This window comes from Neoarius graeffei, chromosome 12 (genome assembly GCF_027579695.1).
Source record: "Neoarius graeffei isolate fNeoGra1 chromosome 12, fNeoGra1.pri, whole genome shotgun sequence".
In the NCBI taxonomy this organism is placed as follows: domain Eukaryota; kingdom Metazoa; phylum Chordata; class Actinopteri; order Siluriformes; family Ariidae; genus Neoarius; species Neoarius graeffei.
Genome location: NC_083580.1, coordinates 35532621 through 35554978, shown reverse-complemented (window position 1 = coordinate 35554978; position 22358 = coordinate 35532621). Strand labels below are relative to the sequence as shown.

The following is a 22358-nucleotide window of genomic DNA, read 5'->3' as shown; positions in this document are numbered from 1 at the left end:
TCCCTATCCCTGCTCCTGAAGGCGGCCTTATTCCTGTTGAGGACAGCTTTGACTTCCTGTGTTACCCATGGCTTGTTATTAGGGTAACACCGTACAGTCTTAGCGGGGGAGATCACGTCTGCACAGAAGTTAAGGTAATCCGTCAGACAGTGTGTCAGCCCCTCTATGTCCTCACAGTGTGGGCTAAGCAGCACATCCCAGTCTGTGATGTCATAGCAGTCCCTGAGGGCATCTTCCATTTCAGGGGACCACCTCCTGATGGAGCTAGTTGTTGCAGGCTGCCTTTGAACCAGGGGGTTGTACTTCAGCTGTAGAAGAACCAGGTTGTGGTCAGACTTCCCTAGTGGGGGGAGGGGTGTGGCTCTGTATGCATCCCTCACGTTAGCATACAGCAAGTCGATTGTCCTGTTTTTCCTTGTTGGACAATCCACAGCCTGGTAAAAAGCAGCCAAAGTAGAGTCCAAAGTAGCGTGATTAAAGTCCCCAGAAATGATGATAAATGCCTCAGGGTGCTGTGTCTGCAGCCTTGCTGTGACAGAGTGAATCCTCTCACGTGCAGCGGCTGCGTCTGCCCTCGGAGGGATGTAAACACAGATGGTGATCACGTGACTGAACTCCCTCGGCAGATAATATGGCCGCAGGCTAACGGCTAGCAGCTCCAAGTCCAGGCAACATAAAACTGTCTTTACGGAGATACGTCCTGGGTTACACCAGCGGTTGTTAACATAAATGATGAGTCCTCCACCTTTGCTTTTCCCGCATGTGTTAGTGTCTCTGTCGCCTCTCACAGCAGTGAATCCCCGCAGGTCCACGTTAGCATCCGGTACGAGGTGTGTTAGCTATGTCTCCGTAAAGATAAATAAGCTGCTCTCCCAGTAAATCCGCTGGTTGTTCAGAGCGGAAAGCTCGTTGACTTTATTCGGCAGCAAGTTCACATTCCCCATGATAACGGAGGGAATAGATGGTTTGCAGCGCTGCCGGTTGTCCGCTAGCCTAGCTTTTAGCTTAACTCCAGCTTTGCAGTCCCTGGGTTTCCTCCTCAACTCTGCTGGGATGGGCTGTCGTATCCCAGCTTGTCCCATTGTTTTCAGGGCCAGCAACTCATCTCTCGAATAAGTGAGAAAACTGACTCCTGGTTGCGTGTTAAAGTTAAAAATATCCATGTTATAAGTAAAACACACTATGTCTTCGTAAGAAGAGCAGAAAAGTAAAAAAAAGGTGGAAAAACAAGAGGTTTAAAGAGCTAAAAACTACAGAGCTACTGGAGAGGCAGCCGTCTCACACAGTGCCCACAGATCTGATATGTAATATTAGATGATTTTCCTCAATAAGTAAATGACCAAGTATAATATCTTTGTCTCATTTGTTTAACTGGGTTCTCTTCATCTATAACCCCGATTCCAAAAAAGTTGGGACAAAGTACAAATTGTAAATAAAAACGGAATGCAATGATGTGGAAGTTTCAAAATTCCATATTTTATTCAGAATAGAACAGAGATGACATATCAAATGTTTAAACTGAGAAAATTTATCATCATTTAAAGAGAAAAATTAGGTGATTTTAAATTTCATGACAACAACACATCTCAAAAAAGTTGGGACAAGGCCATGTTTACCACTGTGAGACATCCCCTTTTCTCTTTACAACAGTCTGTAAATGTCTGGGGACTGAGGAGACAAGTTGCTCAAGTTTAGGGATAGGAATGTTAACCCATTCTTGTCTAATGTAGGATTCTAGTTGCTCAACTGTCTTAGGTCTTTTTTTGTCGTATCTTCCATTTTATGATGCGCCAAATGTTTTCTATGGGTGAAAGATCTGGACTGCAGGCTGGCCAGTTCAGTACCCAGACCCTTCTTCTACGCAGCCATGATGCTGTAATTGATGCAGTATGTGGTTTGGCATTGTCATGTTGGAAAATGCAAGGTCTTCCCTGAAAGAGATGTCGTCTGGATGGGAGCATATGTTGCTCTAGAACCTGGATATACCTTTCAGCATTGATGGTGTCTTTCCGGATGTGTAAGCTGCCCATGCCACACGCACTAATGCAACCCCATACCATCAGAGATGCAGGCTTCTGAACTGAGCGCTGATAACAACTTGGGTCATCCTTCTCCTCTTTAGTCCGAATGGCACGGCGTCCCTGATTTCCATACAGAACTTCAAATTTTGATTCGTCTGACCACAGAACAGTTTTCCACTTTGCCACAGTCCATTTTAAATGAGCCTTGGCCCAGAGAAGACGTCTGCGCTTCTGGATCATCTTTAGATACGGCTTCTTCTTTGAACTATAGAGTTTTAGCTGGGAACGGCGGATGGCACGGTGAATTGTGTTCACAGATAATGTTCTCTGGAAATATTCCCGAGCCCATTTTGTGATTTCCAATACAGAAGCATGCCTGTATGTTAGTCAGTGCCGTCTAAGGGCCCGAAGATCACGGGCACCCAGTATGGTTTTCCGGCCTTGACCCTTACACACAGAGATTCTTCCAGATTCTCTGAACCTTTTGATGATATTATGCACTGTAGATGATGATATGTTCAAACTCTTTTCAATTTTACACTGTCGAACTCCTTTCTGATATCGCCAACAAATAGTGGAGCACAGAATTAGGGGGATTGGTGATCCTCTTCCCATCTTTACTTCTGAGAGCCGCTGCCACTCCAAGATGCTCTTTTTATACCCAGTCATGTTAATGACCTATTGCCAATTGACCTAATGAGTTGCAATTTGGTCCTCCAGCTGTTCCTTTTTTGTACTTTTAACTTTTCCAGCCTCTTATTGCCCCTGTCCCAACTTTTTTGAGATGTGTTGCTGTCATGAAATTTCAAATGAGCCAGTATTTGGCATGAAATTTCAAAATGTCTCACTTTCGACATCTGATATGTTGTCTATGTTCTATTGTGAATACAATATCAGTTTTTGAGATTTGTAAATTATTGCATTCCATTTTTATTTACAATTTGTACTTTGTCCCAACTTTTTTGGAATCGGGGTTGTACATTTAGGACTTGTGTGAAAATCTGATGTTGTTCAAGTGACAGTACACCACAGCATGCTTCAACCAACTAATCAATAATGATATTACTTTCAACTATTTTTATCATCAAATTGGATTGACTGTCAATTCGTTGACAGCAGTTACCTTTCAAAAGACATACGTGTGATTACATGAGTATGTACATCAATAACAGTCTATTTAACCATTATTCACAAATATATTAGACATTGTGTTGCTGTATTGGGTAGGTTTATTTCCATTAGGAGTAGATGTTTGCTCTTGGTGTCCTGTCAGATGTGAAGCATCACTGAGTTCTTACTTGGAATTATAATCATATTGTATATGGTGGTGGTGTGGTAGTGTGGTGTCTGTGTGTATACACATGTTCTTACCAGCAGTAGTCTAGTAGATGCTGTGGTAGCACTGGGATGTAAACATGCTGCCAGTACATGGGATACAACATGGCTGCCGCACCATGGACACATGCTGTTAACTAAGAGAGAATAAAGAACGAAGTGAGAGATCTTCATCTTCAGCAGTTGGGGCTGGTGGTTTTTGGGTTTAATACTAAAATATGAATATGAAATGGTGAATCAGAATTTCAGCTTTCACTGAATGATATTTACATATAGATGTGTTCTTCAACTTAGAACATGGCACCTTTTATTTGAACCCAATCATTTTTCCAAGTGATTCACAGGTGTATCCTGTGGCCCAGGTGTGTTATGTTAGATTGACTGTTAAAACAATTAATAGCTCTGAATGTCTAGTCTTGGTTTGAGCACCGAGTTTGCAAGTGAAGATTGCATTTATTGTTTAAAATGTTAAACATTGTTGGACTAACAACCACACATTGAACAAGTTGTCCAAGGAAAACAGTTGATGACAAACACTGTAAGAACTGTGAGGAAAAATCCAAAAACACCAGTTAGTGGCATCAACAACCTCCACAGGGCAGGGATGAAGGTACCAAAATCCACTCTTTGAAGAAGACTCCAAGAGCAAAAATATAGAATGCACACCACATGCAATCACTCTTCAGCAGTAAGAATTGGAAGGCCAGATTGGAATTCATACATAAATACAGAGATGAGCCACAAAAGTTCCGTAACCAAGATTAACCTGTACCAAAGTGATGAAAAGGCCGAAGCGTGGACAAAGAAATGTGTTCATAATCCAAAACATATGCGCTCTTTGGTCACACAAGGTGGAAATACTGCCATGGTTTAACCATACCAATCTTTATTGGTATCTTTATGGTCTACAAACCATACTAATCTTTACTGATGATGCAATCCATGAGGACAGTAGTAGAATTAATTCACAAGTCTACAGAAACATTCTGCCAGACAATTTACAGAGAAATACATGAGATATAATTGGGTTACCAACTTGATGCAGTTATTGCAAGCAAGTGAATTGCAAACAAATTAAGCATTAGTCTTAAAGTAAATTATCTGTTCCTATATTTTTGTTTAAAAACTGGGCTGCCTGCCAGCAAACATGGCAAGTTTTAAGTCATTTAATACATCCAAATTTAAATACCAGGAAATGAAAGCTGAAAGTGTCTCATATTCATACTCCTAACTGCCTCATATTCATCTTTTGATCCCAAATGCAAATATCTACAGTATATACTAAAAACAAAAAAGTGGCTTTGAAGTTGTTTGCCACAAAAGATGCCATGTTTTAAGTTGCTTAATCCATCTCGATGTAAATATCAGGAAATGAAAACTGAAACGTTCTCATATTCATACTCATGATTGTCTCATTCATCAATAGAGCAGAAACAAAATAATCATTCTTGAAATTCCAATACTTCAATATTGTTTAAGAATACTGTGCCACCAAGACAGCTCTGTGCCAAGTTTCCCAAAAATCCTCTTAGCACTAAGAGTGTCTAGGAGAAAGTGTGTTCATTGTGCTGCATGCACTACATTTCACGATGATCTTTGTCCTGCAATGCTTTTGGGAAACTTTGCGCTGACCTGTCAAGGCATGGACCTCACAAGATCCCTGAAGGTGTGCTGCAGTAACTGGCACCAAGATGTTGGCAGCAGATCCTTTAAGTCCTATAGATTGCAATATGGGGCCTCAATGGATTGGACTTGTCTGTCCAGGACATCCCACAGATGCTTGAGCCAATTGAGATCTGGGGAATTTGGATGCCAGATCAATACATTGAACTCTCATGTTCAACTGGCTCAAGGCATGACAACTTCGACCTCTTTTGGAATCATAGTGTTGGTGGACTCATGAACATTAGCAACATGAGAGAGGCCTTTAATTGCTTAGAAGTTATCATGGTTATCTTTGCAACTCCACAGACTATTATGCGCCTCGCTCTTGGAGTGATCTTTGTTGGCCAAATCACTCCTGGGGAGGGTAACAATGGTCTGGAATTTCCTCCATTTATAATATACAGTACCAGTCAAAAGTTCGGACACACTTACCCATTCATAGTAACAAGTAAGCATGTCCAAATTTTTAGTGGTATTGTATCTGTCTGTGAATTGGTGAAGTCCAAACTCTTTAGAGATGATTTTGTAAACTTTTCCAGCCTGATGAGCATCAGCAACTCTTATTCTGAGGTCCCCAAAAATGTCATTTGTTCATGCCATGATACACTTCCACAAGCAAACACGTGTTGTGAAGAGTAGACTTCAGCCCCTTTCACATATGAAATCCGTTAATGTTGGCGAAAAAACACAGAACAGATAACAAATGTTCATTCCCACTCAGTCTTCCATAATAGGAAAAATAAGTTATCATCAAGTATTCCCACCTGACTGTATTTAACAAAATGCTAAGGAGCACCAAACATGAGACTGAATATGATGTACAATTCACAAGGTGGCAAGTCCATTTTTGTGAACAGCCCAAGCTGAGACATTAGCTAGTTAACAGCATGGTACGAGTCAAGCTGCATCGCATTCCTCTTGAGAGTTGTCTTTCTCTGTCTGAACATTTGTGTTGTTCAAGCAAATGTTATTTATAACATTTTTGCTTATACAGTGATACAGTCAGTGGATACACTGTATCCACTGACTTGCTTAAGCATTACCCCTCAAACGAAACACCCTGCTTATAGACAGCATTAACCATGCACATCTACTTTTATTCAGAAATATTGTGAAAGAATTGTGTTCTTGACTTTGTCACTTACAGATATGTGACATTGGATCATTTCTCCCAATAAAAATATGAGCAAATATAATATTTGTCACATTTGTTGAATTGGGTTCTCTTTATTTACTTTTAGGACTTGTGTGAAAATCTGACATTGTAGGTCTTTTTTATGCAGAAATATAGAAACTTCGAAAGGGTTCACAAACTTTCAAGCACTACTGTACAGCTGTAGTCAATAATCATCATGGACATGAATGTCATGGCAATACTGGGCTTTCAATGATTTCTTTGAACCATTCTTTTTTCTGTGGTGGAATGATTGTGCAACATACTTGAATGAATACTTCATGAATGAATGAATGAATACTTCATTCAACATACTTCAAAAAGGAAAAAAAAAACCAATATGGTACACAAGTATGAATTTATTTTGCGTTTTCTGAAACCAAAATAGGGTCAAAATTATACATACACCCACTTGGATTATTAATTCAGGTCATACTGAAAGTTCCAAACTGTCTTAACTTGCCAAGGCCACAGTCTCTTAACTTCCCATTAGTGACAATGACCGACTAGGACTACAGCTGGTAGCTTCTCTGTATAAATAAAAAAAGGTTTGTTTGACAGCACTCATTGGATTGACCAACAGAGTACAATGGGAAAGTACATGGAGCTCAGTGCAGATCTGAGAAAGAGGATCATAAATTTACCCAACTCAAAAATGTCTCTTGGAACTATTTCTAATCAAGTGCAGATTCCAAGATCATCAGTTTGAACAACTGTATGCAAGTACAGGCTATTGGGAGGTTTAGCCACTTTGCCAAGCCACTTTCAAATTGTGACAAATTGTTGTGACATTCAACGTTCAAATTGAGGGTGACAAATTATTGTCACCCTCGCCTGAAAGGAAATTGATTAGGATGGTCAGGAACAGCCCAGGAACCATTATGAACTGGAATGAACCCAGGCTTGCAATGAACTGGAAGCTGCTCGAGCACTGTCTAGAGTAAAGCAGGTTTTGCATTGTCAAGGACTGTGAGGCTGTAATTCAAGAAGGAAGCCACTGCTCCAAAACTGACACCTTCAGGCTCAACTAGGGTTTGCAGCTGACCACATGGACAAAGACAAAAGCCTTGTAGAGGAAGGTCTTATGGTCAGATGAGACAAAGACTAAGTTACTTGGCCAAAATGACCAGAAGTACAGAGGAACACTGTACAAACCATTAAACATGGTGGTGGTAACATTATGCTTTGAGGCTGTTTTTCTGCTAGTGGAACTGGTGCCTTGAACAAAGTGGATGCAATAATGAACCTCAGAATTCTTCAGCATAACCTCAAACCATCAATTAGACTGCTGAAACTTGGACACAACTGGGTATTCCAACAGGACAGTGGTCCCCAAAACATATCAAAGCTGGTTGTGGAATGGACAAAGCTAGCGAACATTCAGCTTAAAATAAGTCCTGGCCTAAACCCTACCAAAATATGTGGACTGTGTTTAAAACTCAGGTCTGTGCCAGGAAACCCACAAATGTAATTAAACTCTAACAATTCTGCCAAGTAGAGTGGTCAAATATCCAACCAGAATTCTGCCAGAAGCATACATACGGCTACCGTATGTAAGCATACATTAATGTCTGGTCAAGGTGAAACTTGCTAAGGGACATTTAACCATATATAGACACACACGTGTTATACATCACACACAGTGGTGCTTGAAAGTTTGTGAACCCTTTAGAATTTTCTATATTTCTGCATAAATATGACCAAAAACATCATCAGATTTTCACACAAGTCCTAAAAGTAGATAAAGAGAACCCAGTTAAACAAATGAGACAAAAATTATTATACTTGGTCATTTATTTATTGAGGAAAATGATCCAATATTAGATAAAATAAATAACAGATAGAATAAAAGTGTTATTCCACGAAATTGAGTCGTACATGGCTTATAGCCGATTCGGCACTATGTGCCTCGTCAGCTATCAGCTCATGCACGACTCGATTTCATGGAATAACTGTTAAATAGACAGCTTGAGGTGAACTTTATTTATCCTCCTGAAAGGTCTCCTTTTATTCAAATCATAGCACAAACACGCACAAAAATCCAATGTTAGGATAATTTGGAAAAAGACGGTCACATCATCACAGCTTAAACCTTTAAAGCATCAACCAGAATGCAGACAGCAAAGCAAATGGTGCTGCAAATGACACACACACCTAGCAGACACAAATTTGAACTACTAATGCTGTCCACACACTTGTGCTGTTAAAAACCACAGTGGAGAACCAAAAACACTGGACAGTAAGGACCATTTCACTAAAACAATCATGCTCTGACTTTAACTTGTTATCCAGAACACCAAAATACGTAGACAAGACTAAAAAGACCCTTCACTGCCATTCAGTCTTGCTTCTTCTTTCTGAGCTTCACCATGCTTACATACCGTCCAGCACCTGCAGATCCTAACTGTATTATCATATATTTGTAGCATTGCCCCACACCAGGCTTTCATCAGTGGGTGGTAGGTCATTCAGTGCCATGGCACCCATGCTGTGGAATTCCCAACCTCAGTTTGTCTTTGATTACACTTCTATTGCTTCTTTCAAATTGAAGCAAAAATCTATTTTTCTCTTAATACTCCTTAAGAGTTCCATTTTCCACCATTTCTGTTACTTTGGATTATCAGTAGAATGCCAACAGATTAAGATCATTGTATTGTTTGTGTGCCAGTTCATTATTTCTGTTTACGATAATGGTCAAAAAAAAAAAAAGTGAAAATGCTGCACTTTGAAAAAAGCTGACCTTTGAGAGATATCTGGTTCCCACAGGACAGCAATGCTACAAAGTCTTATATATGATGCTTTGCTGTAGACTAAACTAGGCAACAGTATATAAATAATTAAAATGAGCTTAACTTTGAATATCTACAGCAGTAAAATGCAACATACACATTAATACAGCAGTAATATCAACACAAAGACATCATACCGTATATTATCATAAAACACTGACAGGAACCATTTCACTGTACAATGAGGACTTTTATTTTTGACACCAAGTACATTTTACTGATCATACTTGCATACTTTTACTTAAGTAAGGTTTTGAATGCAGGAAGTTCACCTGTAGTGGAGTATTTTCATAGTGTGGTACTTAAGTAAAGGTCAGTCAAAAAACATGGCCACCAAAATCAGTCAAAAAACATGGCCACCAATCAATCAAAAAACTTTGCAAAAAGTAGGGCTGGGCAGAAACTTGGCCATAATTTAAGTTGTCTGATTAAACTCAGTGGGGACATCTGGCACTGTCCCCTGAACATACACACCAATCCACTTAAGTACTAAGTTGCACAGTGGTGCTTGAAAGTTTGTGAACCCTTTAAAATTTTCTATATTTCTGCATAAATATGACCTAAAACATCATCAGATTTCCACACAAGTCCTAAAAGTAGATAAAGAGAACCCAGTGAAACAAATGAGACAAAAATATTATACTTGGTCATTTATTTATTGAGGAAAATGATCCAATATTACATATCTGTAAGTGTCAAAAGTATGTGAACCTCTAGAATTAGCAGTTAATTTGAAGGTGAAATTAGAGTCAGGTGTTTTCAATCAATGGGATGACAATCAGGTGTGAGTGGGTACCCTATTTTATTTAAAGAACAGGGATCTATCAAAGTCTGATCTTCACAACATGGTTTGTGCATGAACAACATGGTTTGTGCATGGCATGAACAAAGGAGATTTCTGAGGACCTCAGAAAAAGCATTGTTGATGCTCATCAGGCTGGAAAAGGTTACAAAACCATCTCTAAAGAGTTTGGACTCCTCCAATCTACAGTCAGACAGATTGTGTCCAAATGGAGGAAATTCAAGACCATTGTTACCCTCCCCAGGAGCGGTCAACCAACAAAGGTCACTCCAAGAGCAAGGCATGTAATAGTCGGTGAGGTCACAAAGGCCCCCAGGATAACTTCTAAGCAACTGAAGGCCTCGCTCACATTGGCTAATGTTAATGTTCATGAGTCCACCATCAGGAGAACACTGAACAACAAATGGTGTGCATGGCAGCGTTGCAATGTTCTCCAAAAAGAACATTGCTGCTTGTCTGCAGTTTGCTAAAGATCACGTGGACAAGCCAGAAGGCTATTGGAAGAATGTTTTGTGGCTGGATAAGATCAAAATAAAACTTTTTGGTTTAAATGAGAAGCATTATGTTTGGAGAAAGGAAAACACTGCATTCCAGCATAAGAACCTTATCCCATCTGTGAAACATGGTGGTGGTAGTATCATGGCTTGGGCCTGTTTTGCTGCATCTGAGCCAGGATGGCTTGCCATCATTGGTGGAACAATGAATTCTGAACTATACCAACAAATTCTAAAGGAAAATGTCAGGACATCTGTCCATGAACTGAATCTCAAGAAAAGGTGAGTCATGCAGCAAGACAACGACCCTAAGCACACAAGTCGTTCCACCAAATAATGGTTAAAGAAGAATAAAGTTAAAAGTTTTGGTATGGCCAAGTCAAAGTCCTGACCTTAAGCCAATCGAAAAGTTGTAGAAGGACCTGAAGTGAGCAGTTCATGTGGGGAAACCCACCAACATCCCAGAGTTGAAGCTGTTCTGTACGGAGGAATGGGCTAAAATTCCTCCAAGCCAGTGTGCAGGACTGATCAACAGTTACCGGAAATGTTTAGCTGCAGTTATTGCTGCACAAGGGCGTCACACCAGATACTGAAAGCAAAGCTTCACCTACTTTTGGCACTCACAGATATGTAATATTGGATCATTTTCCTCAATAACTAAATGACCAAGTATAATAATTTTGTCTCATTTGTTTAACCGGGTTCTCTTTATCTACTTTTAGGACTTGTGTGAAAATCTGATGTTTTAGGTCATATTTATGCAGAAATATAGAAAATTCTAAAGAGTTCACAAACTTTCAAGCACCTCTGTGCACTTGTGAAAATAACAAAATCTAAATCAATTGTAGCTGAAAGAGGGCAAAAACAGCTTAGCATCATTATAGCACCCTTCTATTGCATTACCCTTTTTCTCTTTTCATACCCGTCATTAACTCCAGTCAAAGTTCTTACTTTTGTTAAATTCTTTTTTTGAAGGAAAATATTGATAAATTTGACTGAAGTACATTTTTCCTCAATGAGCTTCCAATGCATTTATTATATGGTAGGCAAGATAAGATGTTATTTACAACATGGACAGTTTGTTGAATTAATTTTTTTTTCTGCATACATTGTGATGATGAAACAAGTGTGTGATTGGTTTCACTCTGTAAACTAGCTGCAATGACTTTGCTTGGCTTGTTGCTGCTTACGGCTTTAATTTTGGGCAATTGAGATGCTTCCTTTTGTTGAGTGCAAAAAATTTAGGACCTGCAAATTGCTACTTGCAGCTATATTTTCAACATTGAAATGAGTAAAAATGTTTAGAAATGGTGTATTTAACTTAGATTTGCTTTTAAAAATCATCTTGTAAAAAGAAATATTAGGTATATTTGTCTAGATTTTTTTTCCCAGTTGCTCACAATTTTTGCAGTGTAGATACGGTAGAATACAGATAATGAAGAGAAACGTTTCACTCACAGTGCTCAGATTGCTGGAGCTGATTAGGACTCTTCGTTCATACAGCATGCTTGCATACAGATGAAGCATGTTGTTTACATCTACTGCTACAAAATACTTTGTCAGGTTTGTCTGAAACAAAAACATATCAGTTTCAGTTACTGAAATGGAAATGATAATGAGCTCAACTTAACACACAGGAGGGGAGCTTGTGCAGGGTTGGAATTGACACTTGAGGACACTGCAATCCTCAGAAAACTTAGGCTACATCCACACGACAACGAGATTTTTTTTTTTTAAATATCGCGTCCACATGGGCAACGGATCAGTAAAATTTCAGGTACATATGGCAACGCAACGCTTGCTGAAAACGATGCAATACACATGCCACACCACTACGTGCGCTGTAAGACAGTCCCATCGGAGACACCAGAACAATAGAAGAAGTAGACGCATGCGCATAAACCCCTTCTTCTGTAGCATTAGCCACATAAAGTTTTGATTATTAATCAGTAGCATAAAACAAAAGATGCAGAAAGAGGAATGAATGGGGGTAGATGGAAGCCGGTATGCCAACATTCTGATATCCTCCAGAATTCTTTAATGGTCTGGAATAAATTGAATGCTACACGTTGATGGATTACTTTGTTCTTCTACCCCCTTTTTGAGGAATGTATTGTCGGACTTAAACCAACATCTGAAGAGGTGAGATCGCTCCTTTTTTTTCCTATGTTTGCTGGCGGGATTGTTTTTGTTTTTGGAAAGCGCACAGGCGGTGCGCGGTTTGGTACTGCTTCCGCAGTGTTTGGACTAAAGACTCTGCCCTAAGGGCTATTCTCTCACTTTGCACCATTACACAATAAATATTCACAGTGAAAATATTTTGTAAGCACGTTTCATGAACCAAGTTATAGAATTTGTTGACAACTCACATCGAGTTCGTTACACTTCTACCCGGCGTGAAGCACTGACAGTCATGTGGTTGTGACATCATCGTAAACAAATCCGTTCTACTCATCCAGACGACTTTGCAACGGCGCCGTTGCCAGATTTTTTCACTCTGGAACCCGTTCTCAAAAGATTTCGTTTTGGGGCCCCCAAAACGCCGGTGCCGTGTGGACGCCAGGCCGAAACGATAAACAATTTTATCAGATTCACCTGAATCCGTTGCCGTGTGGACAGGGCCTTAGTAATGGTCAGTGACAGTGTGGCAATGGCCCTTTTGACTTTGTGTCTGGCGTACAGTTCAGCAGTTTCTTTTGTACATGGTAACTTTAGCCTTTTACCTTTATATTGTGTTTAAAGTAACTCACGTTTTCAGGAATACTTGGCAACTCCCTTAGATCAGGCACAGTGAAACAGGTGTGCTAGAGATTGAGAGGAGGCAAGAGAGGAGGAACAAAATTGAGAGCATGTTTTTTTTGATTGGTTCACAATTCTGTAAGCTACTTTAACATATCTATTTGACATCCTGTTTGAATTGATTTTTACTGATTATTCTATAGTTCAAAAGGAATGATTAAAATATATGAAAACTGAATGAACAGTTTGAAGAATCTACATGTTATGGCTGCTGATTCCAAGGCTGTCAAAAATACCTGGATGTTAAGACAAATGCTCTGCAATCAGTAAGGAAAAATGCAAATCAGTTACTGATAATTAACAAGTCTGTGCATGCATTTTATTTTGTAATATGTTCAGTGTCTAAGCTTTTTTCTAAAGAATCTGAGTGGGCTGCCTGGCACATCAGTCTGCCAAAAATCGTGTGCAGATATTTATCAGGCACAAAAAGTGTATGCCACTGCAGTAATGGAGAGCATTTACTGATCATTCTGGAGGAACTCTGTAGCACTCTGGTGGACACTTGCAGATGGAGAATCTGATTACGTGGACACATTCAAAATGTGTACCCATATCATTACAAAAAACAAACCCAGATGAAATGTTTACATTTACTCAGCCACAGAACTGCCCATCACCATGACCACCTCACCCTCAGCTGCCAACCCCACCCCCCATTTTCCATTAAAGTTTTAGAATAATCTATCTCAAGGAATATCAAATGCTCAAAAATCATTTTGATTATATAATAAAGTAAATCCAGCAGCAGAATACAAATCATATGCAAATAAAAAGCTGTGGGACATGCCTTTAAATCTTAAAATAAATAAATAAATAAATAAAAATAATAATAATAAATTAATTAAAAAGAAGCCGAATTCTTATACCAAACTGTATACTTTATCAACTTGACAAACAGTGAATGTTTATAACTTCTCCTTCAAGTCTCTGCTCTCATCCTCTCAACCAAGATTGATCAGTATTCATACCCAGAAACCTATGATTTTAAATAACCAATTAAGTTAGTATGACAATAGCTAAATAAAATGTAATAAAATAAATCAGTTAATGCCGTTGGTGCAGTGGTTAGCACCATCACCTCACAGCAAGCAGGGGCCTTTCTATGTGGGGTTTGCATTTTATCCTCATTCCTGTGTGGGTTTCCTTTGGGTGCTCCGTTCCCTCTAATAGTCCAAAGACATGTGGATGAGGTCAACTGGCTACACTAAATTGCCCATAAGTGTGAATGTGAGTGGCTGTCTGTCAGTGTTAGCCCTGCAATAGATGGGCGACCTGTCCATGGTGTACCCCAATTCTCACCCAATATCACCCTGGATTGGCTCCAGCACCACCTGTGAGCCACAATGGATAAGTGGTATAGAAAATTAATGAATGCATGAACACCTGCTAATTTTAAATCCATGTGTATCTGAAAGTATGCTTGTATATTTCTGCATATTTCTTTGGGAGGTTTCACAGTTAAAATGGCATGAGATGATTCTTGATGTCATGAAGACCAAGGAACTACCCATGAAGTTTGAGATGAAGTTGTTAGGAAGACAAAAGATGGAGACTGTTATTAAAACATTCGCAAAACTTTGAAACTTCTGAGGAGCACTGTGAATTCAATTTTAAACAGTGGAAAAGTATGGCGTAACCCAGACATTGCATGTTCTGCATGGGCAACAATTGCATAGCAAAGGCTGCCACAGTCAAGTTGGTCAGTCACATTATGCTAAATGTCCCCCCGTTTCCCAGGACACAAAACCTAGGAATTTTCATACTGAATCTTGAAGAGAAAATATCCATGCCCATGTAAAAATTAAATTTAGCTGAGATTTAACTGAATTTCATGTGCTTTAATTAGGTTATCTTTTCTGGTTTTGCATAAACTGTGCAGGCACTCTATATGTTCAACCATAAATTGTTCAATTCGATCTGATTAGTCCCTTCAAAAAAACATTTTTTTTTTGCTTTCTCCTTCAAGGAGTCTTCAGTCAACATGTGAAATAATCAGAAGTTAAGCAACTGTACGATATTTTCATTTGGTTTTATAATGTATTGTTTCATGGCAGGGTTTCCTTAACTTTTTAGGCAAATTACCCAAAATGGACATTATTTAACGTTATATTTTCTGTGACACCAGGCCTTCACCACACTACATTTTTAATCTTGATTTATAATTTAGGAATGCTCCAACATTTGAAAAAATTGTCAGTGACATATTTGCAAGTGACTAAAAACCAAACGATGTATTCCTTGCACTACCTGGTGGGAAGGATAAGCATGCATTTCTTGACAGCTTTATTTATTTAAAAAAAATAAATAAACCACCACCGCCAAAAATCAATCAGGAAGTGTATTTGAAAGGGCACATGACTTTCCACTGTCACATTCTGAATAAGACGGAATGGGGCATGTTATAGGAACATAATGTATGCAGATATGTCCTGATGTGAAGCAGAGGAGGCTGGCTTATACTTACCTGCATATCTTATGTACATCTGGAAGAATAAATGCAACATTCACTAGATGTACTGTATGTCAGAACTGCCTGTATGTCAGGTTTCCAATACAAACTAGAAAATGTTTAGTGATTTCATGCAGTGATGAGCTTTACCAAACATGGCAATTTTTTTTTTGCAATAAACTGAAAACATTTAGATTTGAGAGCAAAAAATGAACGAGACTATAGAACAGAATTTCATGCATTTCCTGACATTTACATCTCGATGTGTTAAACTACTTAACACATGGCACCTATGGTGGCAGCCCACCCAGTTTTTAGGTGAGCAAATGTATAGGAACAGATAGCCTTAAAATTATAAAGCTACATGAACTGCTTCACGGAGTGTAACCACAAGTGGATCAAACTGGAAACTGCATGTCCATATGATGATACACCCCAATGTGATGCAATATCATTCAACCAGAGCAGATCTTTTTCATCGAAAGTATTTTATTTTATTTTTTTAATGGTTCCTACTGCTGGCCATCCACCACGTCTTTGAGGTCCCCACCATAACTTTCTCCTCTGTTATTCTCCTGTTGCACACACCAAGAGGCATCACCACATACCTCTCATGGTAATACATTTCTACACAGCCCAGGCTGACAGGGAAAATTCACATTACATGCTCGCAACATACTTTACATATACCATTAATAGCTATATTTTGAAAATAACCACATTGCCATCCCATGTTACTGCAGGACTTGCATAGGCCAATTGTGTTTGCAAAGAAGCAGAACATGGTAACTCTAATCATATCGTGAAATGCACAAACTTTACATATGAAGTGGTCTATTGGCTTGGGCAGTATCATGGTATTATGGTATACTGGTGTATTTTTAAAAAAATCTGATGGTATGATTTTCAATACACTCAATAATACAGACACTAATCCATAACTGCTTATCCTGTGCAGGGTCAGGGGGAAGCTGGAGCCTATCCCAGTTGACTGTGGGCAAGAAGCAGGGTACACCCTGGACAAGTTGCCAGGTCATCACAGGGCTGACACATAGAGACAAACATCCATTCACACTCGTACCAATGGTCAATTTAGAGCCACCATTTAGGTGGGGTTTACATTAGACCGTATCAGCGGATCATCAGATTAACGTTTTTAAAACGATTCGCGTGCACACAGCAACGCCAATACACGATTCGCGTGCACACAGCAACGCCAATACACGGATACGCTCGGCTCCGCAGGCATCCTGCGCTCCAAATCACTCCGCCCTGAACAGCGAGTGCCCTCTGGAGGGTGCGCACTCCGGCCCTGCGCAGCTCACAGAGCGCGCGAGCGAAGCGCACGAGCAGTGATTCGGGACTGAGCCGCTGTGTGTGTGATCTCAGTGCATATCGGGCATGCGCGTCACTTACCACTTGCAAGTGGAAGGATGGCAAGCCTAAAGACAATCATAACTACACAATGGGCAGTATTTGCATCAGTATTTGCAGTATTTTCATACTTTTATACTCTTTAATGAAAGGTGATACAAGGCGGAAGTCCACGCCGTTTTTCAGCAGTCGCGTCACATGACCAACGCCAGTGAATCAGGAAGGTGGATGTCACAGTGACGTTGTCCAATGACGACGCCAGCTAGAGCTCAGCACAGCGTATCCGCGTATTCTCAATGTTTACACAGCACCGGACCAGACACGATCTGGATTGAATACGTGGACCCTGGCGGATTCCCGTTTCCCGGCGTTTTAATGTAAACGGACAGTGCATCCGCGAAGAAAACGAGACAGATACGGTCTAATGTAAACTTGGCCTTAGTCTAAACCTGCAGGTCTTTGGGGAGAAACTGGAGCACCTGGAGGAAACCCACACAGACACAGGGAGAACATGCAAACGCCACACAGAAAGGCCCCGATCGCCCACTGGGCTCGAACCCAGAACCTTCTTGCTGTGAGGCGACAATGCTAACCACTACACCACCATGCCACCTACAGACACTTCTCTTTCTAGTAAATTTATATGGAGATGCTTTATTGAGGTGATGCAGTGTACAGCACACCAAAGGTCACATCACAATGGAAGATGACATGGAGGAAGAGAATCTTCTTATGGGCTACTCCTATAAATGTCTTATAATTTTTATATACTTTCTTTGATACACTTTAGATTGATTAGGCCAACTATTATTAATTACTGTTACTAATTATTTCTATTTTAAACTCATTCACAGCCCATCCTCACCTACTCACCTGGTCTTTCCTTACATTTTTTGTGCTACTGTAATCTATGCAAAAAAAGCTAAAACACGCTTTCGCCGAAGCACAGGAAACCTTAGTTTTCATTAGCTAAAATGCTAGTGTACTAGCATACTGGCAGCATTAATATGATTGCATAGACAATGTAGACAACACACATGCACTTTTCTCTCTCTCGCTCTCTGCTGCTTAAAGAAGGCATTTCTCAGCTAAAGAGCCCCCCGATTTACTGAGGTAGGCACAAATCACATAGATTAAAAAATTATTTTTATGTTTGTGCCAAAATTAAAACATGCTTTCGCTGGGCAGTAAATAATGTGATTAAATAAGCTGCTTTTCCTTTAGTAAATTGGGCACAAGGAGCAATTTTAATAATTAGAATAAAACCATCCTTCAGTTGTTGCGCTCTCTGGTTGACATTCCTTAAAACACATGGCTCAACTTGATCCCCAGGAGGAAAAAAAATATTATATAAGAATAATTAATATAGTGTCTGCATTATAGCAGTCACTGAAAGTGTGCGCACATGTGTGGTTTAATACAATGCTGTACCTTCCCAGAGTTCTTTGAAATGGATATAAAAAGTAAGGCCATCTGATTCACCCTTCAAGATTCACCCTTCAACAGCCACCGCTACTCGATCAACTTAAACTTCTGCCAAAAGACTTCTGAACACTACAGCCATCCAAATACTTCTGAAGACTACTGCTGACTGACTCAAACTGGGACAGCCGATCTCACCAGGTGATTCATCAAAGCAAAGCTTTGAAACGCAAGCAGGCCAAAAACTTTTGTATTTTGCGAACCGAGGTGCTTTCTATTGAATTATATATCTCTTCCTCTGCAAAATTTAATTACTCTGAGATTTAACTCTGCCTCCAATTGCTTGCTGGGTTTTCAGGTAATGATCTCAACTATTGAAACAAACTCAATACTCTGCTGCAATATTGAGCTGCTCGTCATTACATTGTCCACTCATTTCACATTGGTTGTCTGTTTATGTTCTGTGATTGTTTGCATCCGTGTTAGTGTCATAGTCATTATGAATAAATGTTTGTTTTATTACAACCCCGATTCCAAAAAAGTTGGGACAAAGTACAAATTGTAAATAAAAACGGAATGCAATGACGTGGAAGTTTCAAAATTCCATATTTTATTCAGAATAGAGCATAGATGACATATCAAATGTTTAAACTGAGAAAATGGATCATTTAAAGAGAAAAATATGATTTTAAATTTTATGACAACAACACATCTCAAAAAAGTTCGGACAAGGCCATGTTTACCACTGTGAGACATCCCCTTTTCTCTTTACAACAGTCTGTAAACGTCTGGGGACTGAGGAGACAAGTTGCTCAAGTTTAGGGATAGGAACGTTAACCCATTCTTTTCTAATGTACGATTCTAATTGCTCAGCTGTCTTAGGTCTTTTTTGTCCCATCTTCCGTTTTATGATGCGCCAAATGTTTTCTATGGGTGAAAGATCTGGACTGCAGGCTGACCAGTTCAGTACCCGGACCCTTCTTCTACGCAGCCATGATGCTGTAATTGATGCAGTATGTGGTTTGGCATTGTCATGTTGGAAAATGCAAGGTCTTCCCTGAAAGAGACATCGTCTGGATGGGAGCACATGCTGCTCTAGAACCTGGATATACCTTTCAGCATTGATGGTGTCTTTCCAGATGTATAAGCTGCCCATGCCACACGCACTAATGCAACCCCATACCATCAGAGATGCAGGCTTCTGAACTGAGCGCTGATAACAACTTGGGTCATCCTTCTCCTCTTTAGTCCGAATGGCACGGCGTCCCTGATTTCCATACAGAACTTCAAATTTTGATTTGTCTGACCACAGAACAGTTTTCCACTTTGCCACAGTCCATTTTAAATGAGCCTTGGCCCAGAGAAGACGTCTGCGCTTCTGGATCATCTTTAGATACGGCTTCTTCTTTGAACTATAGAGTTTTAGCTGGGAACGGCGGATGGCACGGTGAATTGTGTTCACAGATAATGTTCTCTGGAAATATTCCCGAGCCCATTTTGTGATTTCCAATACAGAAGCATGCCTGTATGTTAGTCAGTGCCGTCTAAGGGCCCGAAGATCACGGGCACCCAGTATGGTTTTCCGGCCTTGACCCTTACACACAGAGATTCTTCCAGATTCTCTGAACCTTTTGATGATATTATGCACTGTAGATGATGATATGTTCAAACTCTTTGCAATTTTACACTGTCAAACTCCTTTCTGATATTGCTCCACTATTTGTCGGCGCAGAATTAGGGGGATTGGTGATCCTCTTCCCATCTTTACTTCTGAGAGCCGCTGCCACTCCAAGATGCTCTTTTTATACCCAGTCATGTTAATGACCTATTGCCATTTGACCTAATGAGTTGCAATTTGGTCCTCCAGCTGTTCCTTTCTTGTACCTTTAACTTTTCCAACCTCTTATTGCCCCTGTCCCAACTTTTTTGAGATGTGTTGCTGTCATGAAATTTCAAATGAGCCAGTATTTGGCATGAAATTTCAAAATGTCTCACTTTCGACATTTGATATGTTGTCTATATTCTATTGTAAATACAATATCAATCTTTGAGATTTGTAAATTATTGCATTCCATTTTTATTTATAATTTGTACTTTGTCCCAACTTTTTTAGAATCGGGGTTGTGTGTATATATATATATATATATATATATATATATATATATACACACACACACACACACATACATACATAAATATACATATATATATATATATACACGCACTATATATATACACACACACACATATATACATACACACACACACATATATATATATATATATACACACACATTTGATCCCTTGCTGATTTTGTAAGTTTGTCCACTGACAAAGAAATGAACATTCTATAGTTTTAATCGTAGGTTTATTTTAACTGTGAGAGACAAAACATTAAAAAGAAAATCCAGAAAATAACTTCATATAAGAGATATAAACTGATTTGCATTTCTTTGAGTGAAATAAGTATTTGAACCCTCTAGCAAACAAGACTTAGTATTTGGTGGCAAAAACCTTGTTGGCAAGCACAGCGGTCAGACATTCCTTGTAGTTGATGACCAGGTTTGCACACGTCAGGAAGAATTTTGGTCCACTCCTCTTTGCAGATCATCTCTAGATCATTAAGGTTTTGAGGCTGTCGCTTCGCAACTCGGAGCTTCAGCTCCCTCCATAGGTTTTCTATGGGATTAAGGTCTGGAGACTGGCTATAGTGGGGCAGCATAGCTAACCTATTGTGCATTTTGTGATACAAGCACCAAATTTGGCACAAATGTACATTGACATATGGCGAACATTTTCAGATATTGAGCCACTCGGAATTCTCTCTTCATGTCCGCCATATTGGAATTCAAAATGGCCGCCATTTGAAATCTACATTTGCGCTTATCTGTGGATCTAAAATTGCTATTGACTCGATTCTGGTGCCTAAATGTAGGTCAGCAACAGCTCACCTCCGTCAAGAATGACCGTGAACTCTTCGCACGCCTGGACATTGGCTGCCAGACGAGGGATGGAAACCTTGAGGAGTTCTTTCGTCATGAGAACCAGGCATATCCTCCTGCACTGTCCGATGGTGGAAACCTCTTCACTGGTACCAAGAGTGATCTCATCACATGTTTGGAAGAAATCTCCGACGCTAAGACAGAGACTCCTGTCACTACCTGTATAGTGCTTGATGGAGCAGCTATCGTCCAGATGCTGAAGCCGGCTGCATCAAAGACCTTTGAAGAGTACGCACATCAGCTCTTCATTCCATATATATCCACTAAGCTGCAAACAGTGTCACGCCTGGATCTGATCTGGGATACTTACCTTGCTGATTCACTGAAAGGTAGTACACGTGCAAAGCGGGGACAAGGCGTGCGGAGACGTGTGGTGGCCGCCGCATCCATACCAGGAAACTGGCAGAACTTCTTACGAGTGGACAGCAACAAGACCGAGCTGTTTAAGTTTCTCTCAACAGCTCTCTTGGAATGGTTTGACCAGGAGGACAAGCAACTCGTCATTACTGATGGAGAGGCAGTGCTCAGCAAGCCACTACTACCAGATCTGACTTCACTCGACCCATGCAACCATGAAGAGGCTGACAATCGGATGTTGCTGCATGCATCTCACGCAGCTAAGCACGGACACCATTCAATAGTCATCCGGACTGTAGACACCGATGTTGTGGTGCTGGCAGTGTCCGTGGTACAGGAATTGCAACCAGAAGACAAACTATGGCTGGCATTCGGAACAGGCCGAAGTTTCCGATACCTAGCAGCACATGAAATAGCAGCTGGACTGGGACCAGAGAAGGCTCGTGCACTGCCCATGTTCCACGCTCTAACTGGATGCGATACTGTGTCAAGCTTTGCTAGACATGGCAAGAAGACCGCATGGGCAGTCTGGACAGTACTGCCAGAGTTAACTGAGGCACTGATGCAGCTGTCTTCCGCACCAAGTGACATACCAAATGATGCAATGTGCATCATCGAGAGGTTCGTGATCCTGTTGTATGATCGAACCAGCAAATGCACGGACATTGACAAGGC

General features: G+C 40.1%; 1 protein-coding gene across 8 annotated transcripts in view; it reads right to left on the bottom strand.

Moving 5' to 3' along the window:
• The window catches only part of dennd1a (DENN/MADD domain containing 1A), a 336491-nt gene that overhangs the window by 96560 nt on the left and 217573 nt on the right, over window positions 1-22358 (bottom strand). For 7 of the 8 annotated variants that reach the window (XM_060935809.1, XM_060935810.1, XM_060935815.1 and 4 more), the window contains 3 exons: window positions 13031-13084; window positions 11739-11849; window positions 3393-3493 (listed from right to left, as the gene is read on the bottom strand). In XM_060935809.1, the coding sequence (XP_060791792.1) occupies window positions 3393-3493; window positions 11739-11849; window positions 13031-13084 (266 nt within the window). The remainder of the gene's footprint in view (window positions 1-3392; window positions 3494-11738; window positions 11850-13030; window positions 13085-22358) is intronic. The other variant, XM_060935812.1, reaches the window with a different exon arrangement.